Source organism: Oncorhynchus mykiss, chromosome 28, assembly GCF_057628025.1.
Source record: "Oncorhynchus mykiss isolate SJ-2025 chromosome 28, ASM5762802v1, whole genome shotgun sequence".
Classification (NCBI taxonomy): Eukaryota; Metazoa; Chordata; class Actinopteri; order Salmoniformes; family Salmonidae; genus Oncorhynchus; species Oncorhynchus mykiss.
In genome coordinates this window covers 45,498,086-45,518,411 of record NC_143049.1, presented here as the reverse complement: position 1 = coordinate 45,518,411, position 20,326 = coordinate 45,498,086, and the positions used below count along the sequence as shown (strand labels likewise).

The 20,326-nt window shown below is 43.5% G+C and overlaps 1 protein-coding gene across 4 annotated transcripts in view; it reads right to left on the bottom strand.

Moving 5' to 3' along the window:
* si:dkey-88l16.3 (uncharacterized) overlaps positions 1 to 19,638 on the bottom strand; it is an 84,604-nt gene extending 64,966 nt beyond the window's left edge. For all 4 annotated transcript variants that reach the window (XM_090226070.1, XM_090226071.1, XM_090226073.1 and 1 more), the window contains exons 1-14: positions 19,552 to 19,638; positions 19,269 to 19,388; positions 18,861 to 19,091; positions 17,984 to 18,097; positions 16,906 to 17,025; positions 16,580 to 16,705; positions 16,298 to 16,501; positions 7,233 to 7,401; positions 6,981 to 7,149; positions 6,658 to 6,880; positions 3,838 to 3,957; positions 3,514 to 3,732; positions 1,046 to 1,354; positions 410 to 625 (exon numbers count right to left, since the gene is read on the bottom strand). In XM_090226070.1, the coding sequence (XP_090082196.1) occupies positions 410 to 625; positions 1,046 to 1,354; positions 3,514 to 3,732; positions 3,838 to 3,957; positions 6,658 to 6,880; positions 6,981 to 7,149; positions 7,233 to 7,401; positions 16,298 to 16,501; positions 16,580 to 16,705; positions 16,906 to 17,025; positions 17,984 to 18,097; positions 18,861 to 19,091; positions 19,269 to 19,388; positions 19,552 to 19,609 (2,398 nt within the window). In that variant the 5' untranslated portion in view covers positions 19,610 to 19,638. The remainder of the gene's footprint in view (positions 1 to 409; positions 626 to 1,045; positions 1,355 to 3,513; positions 3,733 to 3,837; positions 3,958 to 6,657; positions 6,881 to 6,980; positions 7,150 to 7,232; positions 7,402 to 16,297; positions 16,502 to 16,579; positions 16,706 to 16,905; positions 17,026 to 17,983; positions 18,098 to 18,860; positions 19,092 to 19,268; positions 19,389 to 19,551) is intronic.
* Positions 19,639 to 20,326: the final 688 nt, after the last annotated feature.

Below are 20,326 nucleotides of genomic sequence, written 5' to 3'. Positions count from 1 at the left end.
AGCGCAACATGTGACTGGTTTATTGAATGAGTTTGGCTGTGTTCCATGTGATGCTTGGATGATGTTCACATTCATCTTTTACAAGGAAATGTGAAATTAGGACTAAAAGTGGGAAGTCCTTTAGTTCCCGTCAAAGTAAGGATGAAATGCTTTTATTTCAGTCTAATAAAACCCTGCTGGGGAAAAACCTATTGATTGGCTGGGCCTATGCCCTCCCCAGTGTGTGGGCCTGGCTACCAAGTGGGTGGGCCTGTGCCCTCACCCAGTCATGTTAAATCTGAAGATTAGCGCCTAATTAATTTTTCAATTGACTGATTTCCTTCAATGAACTAACTCAGTAAAATCTTTGAAATTGTTCAATGTTGCATTTATATTTTTGTTCACTATACATTAACGCTATTGTACCAACCTTCTTTTACATCCAGAGCCACAATCACCCTGACAACGCCTGGTCCGACAGGGACATCGTGGACACGCCTCCTGTCCCGTCGGTCCCACACAGTGATGACATCATTAAACAGCGACACCAGGAGCGGAGAGTGAGCGGCCATGATGGAACCAGGGACATTCCACTCTCTGCCTGCCAGGTGAGTCTGGGACTTCAACAGACTCATGATCTTCAGATCTACACAGGGTCAAGGAGCACAAAGAGCGGTAAGGCAAAAGCAACCGACTGTTAATGAAAGTCCATGTGCAAAGTCAGTGGCGACAGCCGAACACAGATGTAGCCTTCCAACAGCAAAGTTCAGATCTACCTGGTTCTTAATGTTTAGAAAAGTTTATTTATGTCAAAATAAACACTTCAACACCCATATCACACACAAACTGAAAATACATAGGTGAAAATAAATTGGTGAGATGCTCAAATGTTACATTAATTTGTACATGGTTGCTTCTTTGGTTGCGTTTGCACCAGCCCCGCCATCCCCACACAACATGATCATTCCTAACCAGATGACCAGCTCAACACCGAGGAGCACAAGAAAAAGCATTATAGGAGACAGAATTCACTGTTAAAGATAATATTGCAGTAAGTGATACTGACCGTCCCCCTCTGTGTTCCAGAGCAGTGTGTTAGATTGTAGGTCCAAAACAATGCGCCCAGCGATGTGTCCCTCCACTCTCAGGACTTTCCTAGGGTTTCCTCCTGGCAGTCTCATGGATAGGATCCAGCCAGCCTCCAGCAAGTACAGCCTCCCCCGCTGCCAGTCCAGATAAACAGCTCTTACCTCACTGCCTGACTGGTACAGTCTTCGTGGGTAACCCTGATCCATGTTAGTGACGCCAACACAGACTTCATCACATGACAGCCAGTACAGATTTCTCATCTTCTGGTCTACTGCCACCACGCAGGCTAGGAGGCAAGGACAGCACAACATGAATATACAGGACCAGAACAGGCTAGGAGAGGGAATGGACAAACATAACTCAATATTCGGAAGGCGTTCCTAATGTTTGATATAGATATATGCTTGGCAGAGAGCAAAAAAATACAACATGCAACAATTTAAGATTTTACCATGTTACAGTTCATATAAGGAAATCAGTCAATTGAAAAATGTATTATTCCCTAATCTATGGATTTCATATGGCTGTGCAGGGATGCAGCCATTGGTGGGCCTGGGAGGGCATAGGTCCACCCACTGGGGAGCCAGGCCCAGCCAATCAATGAGTTTATCCCAAAATACATTCTCAGCTCCTCAGTACCCCCCCCCCCCCCCCCCCCCAACACACACTACAAGTCAGAATATCCGGCAGGTGATGAAGCCAGATGTGAAGGTCCTGGGACTTCATGGTTACATGTTGCCTGCGGTTGGGCATACTGCCAAATTCTAAAACATGAAGCGGCTTATGGTAGAGAAATTAACATTCAATTATCTGGCAACAACTCGTGGGCATTGCTGCTTTCAGCATGCCAACTGCATGCTCCTTCAAAACTTGAGACATCTCATTGTATTGACAATACTGCACCATAGTGGCTTTACTGTCCCCAGCACAAGGTGCACCTGTGTAATGATCATGCTGGTTAATCATTAGCTTGGCAAAGGCGAAATGCTCATTACCAGGGATAAACAAAATTGTACACTTGAGAGAAATAAGCTTTTTTTGCATTTGGAAACTGTCTTAGATTTTTTCTTCAGCTCATGAAACATTTGTCATGACGTTGGCATGTGTGCTGAGAGAGATGGCTTTTTTGAAATCTGACACGCCAGGTTGATTAACAACAAGCTAAGCTGTGTTTTGCTATATTGCACTTGTGATTTCATGAAATTAAATATTTTTTGAAATTTAGAAAATAATTTGGTGCTCTGCAATTCAACGGATGTTGACGAAAATGATCCAGCTAAAGGGATGGTGCATCAAGAAGTTAACAGAGCGTCTGGGAACATCAAGAGATGGAACCATATTTCTGTAATCCAACCAGTTGAAAATATGTGTTGGTACTCAATGAATATGATGTCAGTAGGATAGGACGACAAAATGTATCTTGGAAAGTCAACACCTAGTTATCAGATTCACATGGAATTGTTGTGCAATTTAAATATGAAACTATTTCTGAAAAGATTAAATGTAATTTTAGCTTCCAAATGAGAATTGGGTTTTCATAAGTGAACTATGCACAACTCAGTGGCCCTGCCCATGTGAACAAACATTGGTTATAAACTGAAACACACCCTTCTCTCCCCTCCTATATAAAGCCCTTGATGAAAATGTAACTTTCTGTTCCGAGGTTAGGGCGACCGTCCCACGTTAAAAGGGCTCAGATAATAAGCTGTTCCAAGGACGTGTGGACTTGAGAACCCCACGTTGAAAGGACAAAGACCACCTACAGAACTAAGCCAACCTCAGCAAGAACCTAACGAATATAGCATCGAATTTCAATGTGAAGGTGACGACCTACACACTGGAAGGATGAAATTCGACTACCAGCCAGAATATAGCATGAGCTTAATTAAAAGTAGGGCAACTTGGTATGAACTTTCAACTCCTATTCACTCCAGAAGTAATACCTCCTAGCCGTTGAGTTGAAGCAGTCGCTAAACGTGGGCTAGGAGAAGACAGACAGTTTCCATTCTACCACGCTCCAGTTCACCACTAGACATTGAGAACCAGAGATCGATAAAGGAAAAACCGGCCTTCCACGGCCTTCCATCGACAACCAATCTACCGAAGCGCAGATCAGAGTAAATATTTATTGCAATCTCCTTTTTCAAATGGGTGGTTATTTAGAATGCATAAGATGTATTTACGATATTTTCTGTATTTACGATAGGATAGCTTCTCCCTTTGTTACTGTAATCACGTAATATTAATTACAGATAAATTATTTTATAGAATAGCATGTCATATCATTTAATCCGGCATAGCCACGACACATAGGACATAGACTTTACATGTTGCATTTATATATTTGTTCAGTGTACATGCATATATGCACACAAACACTAAACCTGCACAATCTGGCTCCATTATATGTACCTGATTTCTGGTTGGGAGAGTAAAAAAATGTACCTGGTCTCAGCGTAGGGACAGTTTCTGTTTGGCCGGTATTGAGGTTCCAGCGCATCACATGACCAGTGCTGTTCGCCCAGTAGACCCAGTCCCCCCTCCAGTCGATGTCAAAAGACTCCATGACATCATCTGTAGTCAGCAGTTTTGTCTTGATCAGCTCCTTCCCTTTCAACTCAAACAGGTTCAGTGTTGTGGATGTTGCATAAGCAAACCTGGGATCTGTGTGATAGAACAACAAGTACATTGCTCAACAAATTCTCTAAAGTGCCAGAACTAGCAGAGAAAGAATCAGGGTTAGAATTCTGTAATACATGGTAATCATACATTCACATGAGCCATCTGCCATGAGCAGTTTGTCATCAGGACAGGTACAGGTGAACCCAGCAGGCAGGTCCAGAGTCAGCATGCAGAGCTGGCAGCCAGACTTTACACAGGCTGATGGAGCTTCAAAAAAATAAAAATAAAATAAACATGGAGTTGTCCTACAACAAAGGAGATGTTAGCCTTCGCTTGATATGACCCAAACCTCCAGAGTAAGCATGATATGCCCCATTGGGGCGGTAGGTAGCCTAGTGGCTAGAGCGTTGGGCCAGTAACCGAACGGTTGCCAGATCGAATCCCAGAGCTGACAAGGTAAAATCTGTCGTTCTGCCACTGAACAAGGCAGTTAAAGGTCTTTCTCACATCTGCTACAGAGAGCGTGATCACACAATCTGTAACAACCACTCCCTGACCAAGTCTAATACTTACGTTTCATGCAGACCACAAGTCAGTCACAAGTCAGTGTGTCCAAGAAAGTGAAGGTAGCCTGCCTAAATGACTTTCGACCCATAGCACTCACATCGGTAGCCATGAAGAGCTTTGAAAGGCTGGTCAATGCTCACAACGATTATCCCGGAAACCTTAGACCCACTCCAAACCGCCACAACAGATGACGCAATCTCAATCGCACTCCACACTGCCCTTTGCCACCTGGACAAAAGGAGCACCTATGTTAGAATGTTATTCGTTGACGACAGCTCAGCGTTCAACTTTGTGCCCTCAACTCATCACTAAGCTAAGGACCCTGGTAGTAAACACCTCCCCCTGCAACTGGATCCTGGACTTCCTGACGGGCCTCCCCCAGGTGGTAAGCGTAGGCAACACCACATCTGCCATGCTGATCCTCAACACTGGTGCCCCTTCAGGGGTGCATGCTCAGTCCCCTCCTGTACTCCCTGTTCAACCACAACCGCATGACAAAGCACGACTCCAACACCAGCATTAAATATGCCGATTTCACAAGTGGTAGGCCTGATCAGTGCCAATGAGAAGGCTGATAGGGAGGTTGTCAGACCTTGCAGTTGGTGCCAGGAATACAACCTCTCCCTCAATGTGAGCAAGACAAAGGAGCGGATCGTGGACTACAATGAAAGTAAGGCCGAACATGACCCCTTTAACGTCGACAGGGTTGTCGTGGAGTGGGTCGAGAGTTCCAATTCCTTGGTGTCCATCACCAAACTATCATGGTCCCCCCCCCCCCCCCAAGATACTGAAAAGATTTGGAATGGATCCTCAAAAAATGATCCACCTGCAACATCGAGAGCATCCTGACCGGTTGCATCACCATCTGGTATGGCAACTGCTCTATAAGGAGCTACAGAGGGTAGTGCTTACGGCCCAGTAAATCACTGGGGCCAAACTTCCTGCCATCCAGGACCTATATACAAGCCGGTGTCGGAGGAAGGAAAAAAAAAATGTGTCAATGACTCCCAGTCACCGAAGTCATATTGTTCTCTACTACAGCAGTACCGGAGCGCCGCCACCAAGTCTAGGTCCAAAAGGCTCCTTATAACAGCTTCTACCCCCAAGCCATAAGACTACTGAAGAAATAATCAAATGGCCACCCGGACTATTTAATTATATTTTTTTAAATTATATTTTTTTAATTATATTTCTTTAACTGTATTGTTGGTTAAGGGCTTTTAAGTAAGCATTTCACGGTAAGGTCTGTTGTATTTGGCGCATTGTGACAAATTAAAGGCAAACTCTGCTCCATCATTCATTGAATCAGATAGTTGGTTTTGATGATTGAACTGATATTGCCAAGTACTTTAATTATTTTTTAATTGGCAAGATTAGCAAACTTTGGCATGACATACCAGCAACAAGCACTGACACTACACATCCAAATACAATACCTTCCAAAAGTTTGGGGTCACTTCGAAATGTCCTTGTTTGATAGAAAAGCACTGTCAATTAAAATAACATCAAATTGATCAGAAATACAGTGTAGACATTGTTAATGTTGTAAATTACTATTGTAGCTGGAAAAGGCTGATTTTTAATGGATTATCTACATAGGCGTACAGAGGCCCATTATCCGCAACGATCACTCCTGTGTTCTTAGGACACTAAAGAGGCTTTTCTACTGACTCTGAAAAACACCAAAAGAAAGATGCCCAGGGTCCCTACTCATCTGCATGAATGTGCCTTAGGCATGCTGCAAGGAGGCATGAGGACTGCAGATGTGGCCAGGGCAATACATTGTCATTGTCATTGAAAGCGTTACAGGGAGATAGGATGGATAGATTGTCCTCGCAGTGGCAGACCACGTGCAACACCTGTACAGGATCAGTACATCCGAACATCACACCTACGGGACAGGTACAGGATGGCAACAACTGCCCGAGTTTTACCAGGAACGCACAATATTCTTATTCATTCCTTTACACTTGTGTTTTTAAAGGTAGTTGTGAAATTGTTAGGTTAGATATTACTGCATGGTCAGAACTTGAAGCACAAGCATTTCGCTACACACGCATTAACATCTGCTAACCATGTGTATGTGACAAATTCAATTGAATCCCTCCATCAGTGCTCAGACTGTCCGCAATAGGCTGAGGCTGGACTTCGGGCTTGTAATTTTTTTTTAAAACTAGGCAAGTCAGTTAAGAACAAATTCTTATTTACAATGACGGCCTAGGAACAGTGGGTTAACTGCCTTGTTCAGGGGCAGAATTACATTTTTACCTTGTCAGCTCGGGGATTCGATCTAACAACCTTTCGGTTACTGGCCCAACACTAACTACTAGCCTACCTGCCACCGGAACATGTTATTTGATATGCCCCATGCCTTTAGAGTTAGCATGATATAGCCCATACCTTTTGGCTGCTGTTGTTCATGGTATGCCTCTAGGACAGGGAGTGTTGTCCTCTGAATAAAGGTCTTCTGATTAGGTCGGTCCTGAGGGGAGCGCCACAGACCCTTCTGATCTGTCCAGTAGAACCACCTGTCAAACACCGCCAGGCTCTGAGCTGGTCTCCTTTTAAAGAACTCCAGAAAGCTGTAGCGACCACTCCCATCCACTCGCACAGTCTCTATGGACTGAAAAAGAAGAAAAACAATTGGTTCTACCTTGGCAATATGTTCATTGCTGCAGACAGACAAGCAGTACTATTGGTTATAGCTGGACTATATCATAAACCTTTTTAAAATCACTCATCCAGTACAGCCTCCGAGCTGTAACGTCCAGGGTCAGACTCCGTGGAGCCTGTGCAGTGAGGACCACCAGAGATTCCTGCTTTAACCCATCCATCCCAGATCTCTCCAGAGTAATTTTATCACCTGGACCTTTGTTGATCCAAAACAACAAGCTGCAAAGTAAAGGAGAAAATGACAAATTGTTGCAATAACCAACCACAGATCAAAAGTACCACAAATATTAACATGATCCAACCTTTCAATGGGAAGAAGGACCAGCTCCAACGGGTCTATGTTCTTGGCCAAGACTGTTGCAAATCCACTCCCATCAGCTGCCCCAACATGAATAGACCGGGTCTTCTGGTTGGTCCAGTACAGCTGGCCTGTCAGCCAATCACAGACTAGACTTCTAACCCCATATTGTCCTGAGAGCAGAGGGGGAACCACATCACAACTCTACATACCTAGTGTCCAGGGCAGGCTCCAGGCATAATCAAACTCAGTCAGGGTCTCAACTTAATGTTGAAAGTTTGAATAGTAGACTACACAAGGTGCAATTTAGAAATGGACCAGGTCCAAATCTGACATTTGGAGGAAGAGGCAAATTTATGGGCCGGTGTGCAGGATACCTGACGAGACTACATCAGCGAGTGGATAAACCACCTCGAACCTCCATTATAACATTCAATCACTGGAGAATAAACTGGATGAGCTGCACTCTACACTATCAATGTAAAAAAAATATCCAACTAGTGGCTGAACAAGAACATGGAAAATATACATCCAGCTGTTTTTTCTACTCTATACTGCATTGGGTAAGCTCGGGAGGGTTAAAACCTCATAAGCTGTGGACCAGAGGTGTCAAACTCTTTCCATGGAGGGCCTAGTGTCAGCTGGTGTTTCCCCTTTCAAATAAGACCTAGGCAACCAGGTGAGGCGTATTCCTTACTAATTAGTAACCTTAACGCATCAATCAAGTACAGGGAAGGTACAAAAACTCAATGGAATGAATTTGACACGTGCTGTAAACCATACTATTTAACAAGAGAGTTTATTCTACTTTTCGTCGCAGTCTACTTACCACCACAAACCGATGCTGGCACTAAGACTGCAATCGAACTGTATAGGGCTATAAGCAAAAGAACTGCTTGCCGTGTGGTAGCAGAGAGACGTCTATGACTTGGCTGGCTGGAGACAATTTTTAGGGCCTTCCTCTGACCGTGCCTAGTATATAGGTCCTGGATGGCAGGAAGCTTGGCCCCAGTGATGTTCTGGGCCGTACGCACTACCCTCTGCACCAGGCGGTGATGCTCTCAATGATACAGCTGTAGAACCTTTTGAGGATCTGAGGACCCATGACAAATATGTTCAGTCTCCTGAGGGGGAATATGTTTTGTTGTGCCATCTTCACAACTGTCTTGGTGTGCTTGGACCATGTTAGTTTGTTAGTGATGTGGACACCAAGGAGCTTGAGGCTCTAAACCTGCTCCAGCACAGCCCCGTCAATGAGAATGGGGGCGTGCTCGGTCCTGCATTTCCTGAAGTCCAATCTCCTTTGTCTTGATCACATTGAGGGAGAGGTTGTTGTCCTGGCACTATGGCCAGGTCTCTGACCACCTCCCTATAGGCGGTCTCATCGTTGATCAGGCCTACCACTTGTGTCATCAGCAAACTTAATGGTGTTGGAGTCGTGCCTGGTCATGCAGTCATGAGTGAACAGGGAGTAGAGGGGACTGAGTACACACCCGAGGGGCCCCGTGTTGAGGATTAGAGTGGCAGATGTGTTGTTGCCTACTCATACCACTTGGAGGCAGCCTGTCAGGATGTCCAGGATCCAGTTGCAGAGGGAGGTGTTTCGTCCCATGGTCCTTAGCTTAATGGTGAGCTTTGAGGGAACTATGGTGGTGAACGCTGAGCTATGGTCAATGAACAGCATTCTCAAATAGGTGTTCCTTTTGTCAAGGTGTGAAAGGGCAGTATTGGAGTGCAATCGAGATTCCATTTGTGGATCTGTTTGGGCAGCATGGAAATTGGAGTGGGTCTAGGGTTTCTGGGATGTTGTTGTGAGCCATGACCAGCCTTTCAAAGCACTTCATGGCTACAGTGCTTCAGATCGGTAGTCATTTAGGCAGGTTACCTAGTGTTCATGTGCACAGGGACTATGGTGGTCTGCTTGAAACATGTTAGTATTAGACTCAGACAGGGAGAGGTTGAAAATGTCAGTGAAGACACTTGCCAGTTGGTCAGCGCATGCCTTGTGAATGTTGACCTGTTTAAAAGGTCTTACTCACACCGGCTACAGAGAGCGTGATCACTGCTGTCTGGAACAGTTGCTCTCATACAGGTTTCAGTGTTATTTGCCTCGAAATGAGCATAGAAGTAATTTAGCTCATCTGGTAGGCTCGTATCACTGGGCAGCTCGCAGCTGTGCTTGACTTTGTAGCCTAATAGTTTGCAAGCCCTGCCACAAGACTAGCGTCAGCGCATTCAGTCTTAGCCCTGTATTGGCACTTTGCCTGTTTGATGGTTTGTCAAGCATAGCGGGATTTGTTATAAGCTTCTGGGTTAAAGTCCAGCTCCTTGAAAGCTGCAGCTCTACCCTTTAGCTCATTGTGGATGTTGCCTGTAATCAATGGCTTCTGGTTGGGGTATGTAAAAAATCACTGCGGGAATGACGTCATCGATGCACTTATTGAAGAAGCCAGTGACTGATGTGGTGTACTCAATTCCATCGAAAGAATCCCGGAACATATTCCAGTCTGTGCTAGAAAAACAGTCCTGTAGCTTAGTATCTGCTTCGTCGGACCACTATTGACCGAGTCACTGGTGCTTCCTGCTTTAGTTTTTGCTTGTAAGCAGGAAGATATAATTATGGTCAGATTTGCCAAGTTTAGGGCAAGGGAGAGCTTTCTGTGTGGAGTGAAGGTGGTCAGTTTGTTTTCCTCTGGTTGCACATTAACATGCAGATAGAAATTAGTTCAAATCGATTTAAGTTTCCCTGCATTAAAGTCCATGGCCACCTCTACCTGTTTGCTTATGGTCGTATACAGCTCATTGAGTGCCGTCTTAGTACTAGCATCGGTTTGTGGTGGCATGTAGACAGCTATGAAGAATACTCTCTAGGCACATAGTGTGGTCTACAGCTTATCATGATACTCTACCTTAGGCTAGAAAAACCTAGTGACTTTGATATCGTGCGCCACCCGTTTACAAATATACATAGACCACCACCCCTTGTCATACAAGAGGCTGCTGCTACAGTGTATAACCCGCCAGCTGTGTGTTATTCATGTCGTCATTCCGCCACGACTGTGAAACACAAGATATTACTCTTTAATATCCCATTGGTAGGATATACGTGCTTGTAGTTTGTCCACTTTATTATCCAACGATTGTTCGTTGGCCAATAGTACCGATGGTAAAGGCAGATTAGCCACTCGCCGCCATGTCCTTAAGACAATGAGAACATTCGGCGATACCTGCGTCTCTTTAACCTGCAAATGACAGGCCTGTTAGTGTGTCTGGAGTAAATCCCTCTCGTCCGACTCGTTCAAGACAAATTATTTGTCCTGTTCAAGGTGAGTAATCGCTGTTCTGATGTCCAGTAGCTCTTTTCAGTCATAAGAGACCGTAGCAGCAACATTATCTACAAAGTTAAATTTAAAAAAACATTGTCCCCCTAATTGCCCTGAATACCTCAACCTATGAACCAGAGTTACACTGTTAGCACTGAGGAAGTCTACTTCTGATAAGCTTTCCAGTAAAGCATTAACCATCAAGCAACCCAGAAGTGTTAGATGTCCCATATTAACATATGCATCCTGAGAAACAAGGTCTATGAAGTCAATAACTTGCGTGTAACAGATTACATTCTTATTCTGACTCTGAAGCTCACTTAGATAATACCTTTGATGCAGTGATAGCATACAAGGTTATAACATTGACCAAAAAGACAAATGCCAAAGTGGGCGATGTTAGTCTATATTCAGAACCACATTCTTGTAAAGCTTAAACGATCTCATGTTGAATACTGTTGAAGTGATACGGCTATAGGTTCATTTGCCTCACCTTAAGCCCATGCTAACACTACACATCCAAGTATATCTGACCAAATTATGAAAGACAAGAATTTACTTTTGAATTCCGTAAAGTCAGTGTGGAAGAGAAAATAATTGTTGTCTATTAATACTGACAAGCCACCTGTGTCTGACAATCTGGATGGAAAATGACTCAGGATAATGGACGATATTGCCACACCTTCAATTTAAGCCTACTACAAAGTGTGTGCTCTCAGGCCTGAAGGGAAGCTAAAGTCATTCCGCTACTCAAGAATAGTAAAAACCCCTTGACTGGCTCAAATAGCTTACCAATCAGCCCATTACCAACCCTTAGTAAACTTGTGTAAAAAAATGGTGTTTGACCAGATACAATGCTATTTCACGGTAAACAAATTGACAGCAGACTTTCAGCACGCTTATAGGGAAGGACACTCAAGCACAGCACTTACACAAATGACTGATGATTGGCTGACAGAAACTGATGATAAATTGATTGTGGGGCTGTCTTGTTAGACTTCAATGCATCTTTTGATGTTATCATAGTCTGCGGTTACTTGTCTAATAGAACAGAGGGTGTTCTTTAATGGAAGCCTCTCCAACAATCCAAGTAGAATCAGAAATTCCCCAGGGTAGCTGTTTAGGTCACCTTTTTTCAGTCTTTACTAATGACATGCCACCGGCTTTGTGTAAAGCTCAACACGATACATGTCAGCTACTACAGCAACTGAAATGACTGCAACACTTTAGAGCTGCAGTTAGTTTCAGAATGGTAGCAATGATTTAGTCAAATATTTCCAAAACTTAAAGCATTGTATTGGGGACAAATCATTCACTAATCCCCAAAGCTAAACTACATCTCGTAATGAATAATGTGAAATTTGCAAGTTGAGGTGACTAAACTGCTTGCAGTAACCCTGGATTGTAAACTGTCATGGTCAAAACATATTGATACAACAGTAGCTAAGATGGGAGAAGTCTGTCCATAATAAAGCACTGATCTGCCTTCGTAACACTCAACAAGGCAAGTTCTACAGGCCCTAGTTTTGTCACCCAGACTACTGTTCAGTAGTGTGGTCAGGTGCCACAATGAGAGACTTAGACAAATTGCAGTTGGCTCAGAACACGGCAGCCCTGTGGGCCATTAAAAGTACTCTCATTTGTTTCGAAGTATTTAGCAAGCTAGCCAATGGTTAGCCTGGGAGCTTGACTGTTTTTAGGTCAGATCAACGCTCGGATAAACACTACTTTTCGGCCAGAGCATCCAGTGTGTGCTCGGAATGCTCCAAGCGAAACACTTAATTTATGAACGGCCAATCTAACAAAGCTCAGTTTACGAACACCCAGAGCACACTATGGCACTCGATTAAATGTATGAACAGTCCAGTAAGTATAAGTCAGCCTTTTGTCTTGAAAAGCTTTGGTTGTTTAGTACATAGTCTCATGTGCATTCTTAAAGAGATGTGGGGCTAAAGCTTAGAAGCGTGTGAACAATGCTGGGTGTTGACAAAGCGTTCCAGTAGGTACCAAAACACTCAAGGGCCATCAGTCCTTCATTTATAGGGGGAGATCAAGCTGATCCTAACTATCACCATTGCCCTTGATTCTAAGCAATGTTGTGCTGCTATTTTTATTGACTTGGCCGATTCTTTTGATACGGTAGATCATTTGTGGGTCGGCTAAGGAGTTGTGTCTCAGGGGACTTTGGCCTGGTTTGCTAACTACCCCTCAAAGAGTGCAGTGTATGAAGTCAGAAAATCTGCTGTCTCAGCCACTGCCCGTCACCAAGGGTGTAGCTCAAGGCTCGATCCTAGGCACCACTCTTCTCAATTTACATCAACATAGCTTAGACAGTACGAAGCTCTCATCCATGTATATGCCGATACAGTCTTCTACTCAGCTGGCTCTTCCCTGGATTTTGTTTTAAATACTCTACAACAAAGCTTTCTTAGTGTCCAACAAGCTTCCTCTGCCCTTAACCTTGTTCGGAACATCTCCAAAACAAAGGTCATATGGTTTGTTAAGAAAGTCCCTCTGTACTACTAATACTACCTCTGTGGTTTTAGAGCTTGAGGTAGTCACCTCATACAAGTACTTGGGAGTATGGCTAGATGGTACACTGTCCTTCTCAGCAAATATCAAAGCTGCAGGCTTTGAAGTCTAGACTTGGTTTCCTCTATCGTAATCACTCCTTTCACCCCAGCTGCCAAACTCTTATACAGATTACCATCCTACATCCTACCCTATATGTTCTTTACCATTCGGCCATCAGATTTGCAACCAATACTCCTCATAGGACACATACAACATTATACTCTTCTGTAAACTGGTCATCTCTGTATAGCTGTCACGAGACTCACTGGCAGATGCGCTTATTTATAAATCCCTCTTAGGCATCACTTCCCCCTATCTGAGATATCTACTGCAGCCCTGATCCTCCACATATAACACCCATTCTGTCAGTCACATTTTGTAAGGTCCCCAAAGCACACATCCCTGAGTCGCTCGTCTTCAGTTCTCTGCAGCTAGCGACTGAAACGAGCTGCAACAAACACTCAAACTGGACAGTTTTTATCTCAATACCAGCCCCCGTCCCCGAAGGAGACCTGTTACCTTTTGGTAGGCCGTCATTGTAATAATGTTCTTAACTGACTTGCCTAGTTAAAGGTTAAATTAATTAATTAAAAATCTGCTACATCAGAACAAACCAACCATCAGAGGATTCTGCTACATCAAACAAAACAACCATCATAGAGGATTCTGCTACATCAAACAAACCAACCATCAGAGGAGCCGATCAGAACGACCCAACCATCACAGGATCCTGTCAGAATGAACCAACCGTCAGGATCCAGATAGGTTGTCATCCAATATGATTACGTAGTACCTGTTGACTATCAAACCAGGAGAAACTAGTTAAGCTAGCTAGCTTGGCTAATTGAGGCTGCATGTACTCTCGTACCACAGTTAAAAATAACTCAAATCAGAATGTTAAGTAGCAGCCTACCTGTTGGCTTTGTCATTGTAGCCTATCCTTCTCCTTTAATGTTTTATCCCTAATTTTAATTTTATAGATGCATTCTCATAGCCAGAGGCTTTTGCTGCTTTGACTGATTGACCAACAACTAGTTACATGCGCCACTCTCGTGAAAACCAAGAGCAGCAGCATAAATTACACATTTTCTCTCTACTGCAGCAGTCGCCATCAGATCTGTATGGGTCCTTCCGGACAAGTCAATTCAAATGACACACCCTGATAGGCTAACCACACTGCTCGCGTCGCAGAATAAATTTAGGAATCCATGTTATTCAATTATTGCACCCACACTGCTTGCGCACGTCAATGAGCATGCGTGTTGCCAAGGGATAAAATAGTCCTTTCTATTCCTGACGCAGATCAGGCTGCAAGTGCTGCAAGTGCAAGTGCTGCCTCTCCCATCTCCTCGGTTTATAGAAGCACGTGCCATCTTTTTGGTTATACCCATATGGGTGATTGAAAGACAAACTGTTGCTGGTTGTCGTGGTAATACTATGAATTTTTAGATGCCAATCACCATATAAGTTAAACAATGAAAAGCCTGGAAGGAGGAGAGATGACTAGAATCGATTCGGTTGACCATTTTTATGTGTGGATTAATTGTCGGAGTAGAGGACCTTGTGCATTTCAGGTAAAATAACCACATTTTAATATCCCAGGATAAATTTGCTAGCAACAGCAAGCTAGCAAAATAAGACAAATTAGCTAGCAAGTGCACACCTACTAGCTATATTGCCATAAATGTTTAACCTCTTGAAACTAAGGGGGGCAGGGTAGCCTAGTGGTTAGAGCATTGGACTCGTAACCGGAAGGTTGCAAGTTCAAACCCCCGAGCTGACAAGGTACAAATCTGTCGTTTTGCCCCTGAACAGGCAGTTAACCCACTGTTCCTAGGCCGTCATTGAAAATAAGAGTTTGTTCTTAACTGACTTGCCTAAAGGTAAAAAAAAAAAAAAAAAAGGGGCACTATTTTTATGTTTGGAAAAATAACGTTCTCAAAGTAAACGGCCTATTTCTCAGGACCAGATACTAGAATATGCAAATAATTGACAGATTAGGATAGAAAACACCCTAAAGAAAAAATATATATATATATATATATTATCTATGAGTATAACAGAACAAATATTGCAGGCGAAAGAGAAAAATCAAACCAGGAAGTGGCTTCTATTTTGAATACTTCATGTTCCATAGCCTCCCATTGCTCCATTTAAAGGGATATCAACCAGATTCATTTTCCCATCACTTCCTCAAGGTGTCAGTCTTCAGACAGTTTCAGGCTTTTATTTTGAAAAATGAGCCAGAACATTGCGTAAAGTGGTCACATGAGTTTTGCTCGAGCAACAGAGTTTGGACAGGTATTGCTTTTCCCTCTCCTACTGTGAAAGACATTTGCGGTTGATATATTATCTATTATATATTTTAAAAACAACCTGAGGATTGATTATAAAAAACGTTTGACATATTTCTGTGGACATTATGGATACTCTTTGGAATTTGTCTGCATTGTCATGACCGCTCTTTCCTGTGGATTTTTGAACATAACGCGTCAAACAAACAGGTATTTTGGATACAAAAATAACCTTTATGGAACAATAGGAACATGTGTTGTGTTACTGGGAGTCTCGTGAGTGAAAACATCCTAAGATCAAAGGTAGGCGATTAATTTGCTTGCTTTTCTGATTTGTAACCAAGCTACCTGATGCTAAGTGTACTTAATGTTTTGTCATGCGATCGATAAACTTAGCCAAACGCTTGGATTGCTTTCACTGAAACAGGTGGATTAACATAAGGGTATGGTGCGTTTTGCAATATTGCACTTGTGATTTAATGAATATTAATATTTTTAGTAATATTATTTGACTGAGGCACTATTGACAATTATCCTGCTTAAGGGATGGGTAGTGTCAAGAAGTTTATGCTTTTCTACCTGTCCCCAAATTAATATAATTTGTTCAGAGTTTGTTTTGATATTTGAAACTGCATGTCATGATCGTGTTTGATGTAGGGGGACAAAATACATTTACTCGATGGCGCAGGCACGCAGCCGGTTTGGGTTCCGTGTGAGACCATATCAGATCCGAACCAGACCTGTGAGAGTTAGAGTTCTGGATCGGGACCTACTCAGGTCCCTGATCGTGTATTCTTGTACATGTGAAGCGATGAAGACCTCTAGATCCTGCTACATCAGGAGAAACCAATCATGATAGAGAATCAGAAGACACCAACCATGATAAAGGATCCTGCGCTGCTGCTCCTTAGCCTTGTAGATGTTCCCCTGGTCATCAGCCCAGTAGAATGAGCTCCTGGAGAGGTCAAAGGCCAAGGCCAGAGGATCATAGCCAATACTCTGAATGGACTCGAATCTCAGAGTCTTCAGATTCAGGAATCCGATAGTTCCCTTCGTTGCAGTCAGAAACTTTGTATAATTTTCTGAAAAGCATCAGATATTGAACAGGTTTAGATAACCAGTCAGAAGTTAATCAAACTAATGTTACTACGAAAAGTCACCTTTAGCATAGCAGTAGGTGGTTCCTTGAAGCTGGAAGCCATCTTGGCAGTGGCAGTAGAAGGACCCGGGTGTGTTGACACAGAAGTGCATGCATGGACCGTAAGGCAGAGCGCATTCATCCACATCTAAAGAGGGGAGAGCAAAGAGGTTCAGTATTTTAGAGTTAACCCTCACCAACTGAGCTACAGAGGACCCGAACCCAACTAAGGCAGAGCGCTTTCATTCACATCTACAGAGGGGTTCAGAGTATTTAGGCTTACAGTAAAGGAATAGATAAATGAAACTAGTCATGACAATAACTCAACAGGATTACAGACATCCTCACCCAGACAGGAGGCTCCATGAGCAGATAGCCTATGGCCTTTAGGACAGGAGCAGAGGGCTCCCCAGGGCTTATCCACACAGGAGTGACTGCAGCCACCGTTCTCTTCTGAACAGGTCCTCCCTGGAAAATAGAGATGAGTCAGATCAGCCTGTCCTTTGACATATTTCAGTCAGTCAGTTATGACTGAAGAGGTTCATATACGTAGTGGTGAGGGGTTAGATGTTAGAGCAGGGGTGTCAAGCTAATTGACCCGTGGTCTGCATTTGGTCTTCATCGAGGTCTGGTGGGCCGCACTTAAATTGTATTACATAGGAGCCTCCCGAGTGGCACAATAGTCTAAGGCACTGCATCACAGTGCTAGCTCTGCCACTAGATACTCTGGGTTCGAGTCCAGGCTCTGTCCACGCCGGTCGCAACTGGGAGACCCATGGGGCGGTGCACAATTGGCCCAGCGTCGTCTGGGTTAGGGGAGGGCTTGGCCGGCAGGGACGTCCTTTTCCCATCATGCTCTAGCGACTCCTGTGGAGGGCTGGACGCAGTGCACGCTGACACGGACGCCAGGTGTACGGTGTTTCATCCGACACACCTTCTTCCTTCCAGGTTAAGTGGGAATTGTGTCAAGAAATGGTGTGGCTTGGTTGGGTTGTGTTTCGGAGGACGCACGGCTCTCGACCTTTGTCTATCCCGAGTCCGTAAGGTAGTTGCAGCGATGAGACAAGACTAACTACCAATTGGATATCACAAAATTGTGGCGAAAAATATATGTTTTTTATTTCATTGAGGTCAAAATTTTCAAATAATTGTTTTCTTGCTTTCATTTGGATGATTATTAGCAAGCGGGACAGAGTGAATAGTCTATAAATGTAGGTCCACAATTTGGTTTTAGTGATCTCAGTGTACATTAAGATCGTTTTCCCCTGAAAAGCTTTTCCTTAAATCCAGAAAATTGAATGGGCCAAGGGGCCGGTTCTGGCCAGTGAGTCGTATGTTTGAAACATCTGGGTTAGAGGTTCCTACCACCGGTAAAGGGTTATAGACTGAAGGTTAGTGTTAGCGGTCAAAGGTTAGAATTTCCTACCACAGGTAGAGGGTTCATCACTGCCATCAGAGCACTGCAATTTTCCATCACATCTCTCATCTTCAGTCAGACACACCCCTCCAGGACAACGCACAGCCATTGGACCACACCGGCCTGGAAGAGTAAAAGCTTTAAAAATGCATCAAAACTACACCACATGCCTTTCTGCAAGAGGAACAAATACACATATCCAGACCTGTAGGTTACATACTACTTCGCCTGATTATTTTTGATCAGTCTAATTTATTGATATATTGTCTGAAACAAAGCACTGCAAAAACGTGGAAGCCAGAAAGTTGAATGAAATAACATGTAAACATACTCAGTGGTCTGTCCTGTTGGCCCTTCAGCTGCTCAAAATGTTTGACAAAATAGCCGTAGGAATGTATTGTTAAACCAAGGTTTTAGAGCACCGGTTATGAAGATTGAATTTATATCACCTGGCACATAGGCAAGACCATGTCAACACCTGCAAGACTTCAGTTAGTATGCATGGTTTGTGTGCATGCACTGTACTTCCGGTGCCCATGCTTTCGGTCATGAGCAAACATTTTTATTGCCATGTCTGTATAATTATACTTTCCTGTGGATATTTTGTCAAATGTTGACCAGCTGAAGGTCCAACACCACAGACAATTTTGCAAAGTTAGTTCAAATGTAATTTGGAACATTGTTTTTTTTTCTCACTGTTTAAATGTGCATGGCATTGCCTACACAATTGAAGGTCTGATCATGTTTTGAGACTACATACTACTGTACACAGGCCAAAATACTTGCGCCTCTCGTTTCCAAAATAGCTCCCATTACATGGTAACTGAATAGTTCCTAAATTCCATAGTATCACATACATGCTCTCGTTGTTTCCATAATATCTCACCACAGGCCTCATCAGAGTTGTCCACACAGTCGTTAGCACCGTTACAGTATAGGTCCTTGGGGATGCAGATCTTATTCCTACACCTCCAGTCCCCCTGCAGACAGCCCTGGTTCTCTGGGCAGTTAAACTCATCAGACCCATCAGAACACTGGCGCAGCCCATCACATACTGCAGAGGTACTTACACAACCAGGAGCCCCGGCCATGCAGGCAACCTGGCCCCTAGGACAGGCTGGGGAACAAGGACAAACAGACCTATTGTGAACAGACAGTAAATTCATTTAACAGACCTAAATGGTATAGGTCTACAGTAAATACAGGGTTAACGTTACATTTAGAACTTCACCACATCAACAAATATGTTATCTCCTGGAAGAGAGCAGAAACAGTGAAACACAGCATAACTTACGGCAGGCCATTTCATCAGAGCCGTCAATACAGTCTCCATTTCCATCGCAGTGCCAGGAAAGAGGCAGACAAGCTCCATCATCACACTGCCACTGGTTACCCCCACACTGCTGGCCAAAACCTGCAAGACAACACGGGTTAGGGCCCACAACCTACAAGGCACAAAATATTCCACACAAATAACTGGCAGGTGTTTTCTACTGTAAGGCTACATAATATCAATCAATGTTTACAAGACAAAAATGAATAAACTTAATACTGCAGCTCATTCAGAACAATTTTACCTGTCAAACATTTCAAGCTGATAAGTAAAAGCAGGAATGTGAACTGCAGCAGTTCCATGACCGACCATGAAGCTTGTTAGGACCAAACAGTACAAGCCTTACAGGGATAGTCTTAATTGAGTAACAATCAACTACACATTGTTCTGATTGGTCTAATTAACTACACTCTGTTCTCATTGGAGGGTCACTGGGATCACCAGCTGCAGGTTGATTGGAGGGGGAAGGGAAGATAGAGCCATAGGATAAAGACATGGGCCTGGTTTCCCTAAAGCATCTTTATGCCTGGCGTACACTACACAACTTTCAAAATCCTAACATCGCTGACCTTCTCGCATTATATTACAATCTTTTCTGACGTTTTTTTGTCTTGACAATGTAGTGGTGCTAAGAGATTATTTACTTGGATTCTCAATACCACGATGTCTCGCTTAAAACAATAATGTGATTAGATTGTTAACGTAGCTAGAACCAGCAGTGGCTCAAAGTAGCCTCAAATGTTTTAATTTAGATATTCAAGCTTACCATGCAGAGTTGAATTGAATACTAACATTACTTGAGAGCTGCGCTGTCCCTTCAGAGCTGTCCCGAATTTACGCTTTAACTAAAGGCAAGTATAAATGCATGCTAGTAGTAGTCATTGCTCCTGCTCCAGCGTCTACACATCCTGGGTGATTGGATACAATGTCATCATCTTTGGCTTCTTCTCTGGCCAGGTCTCATTGGCTATTGCTGATCATCATTCTTAAAACTTGTTGTTGCAATCTCACACTACAAG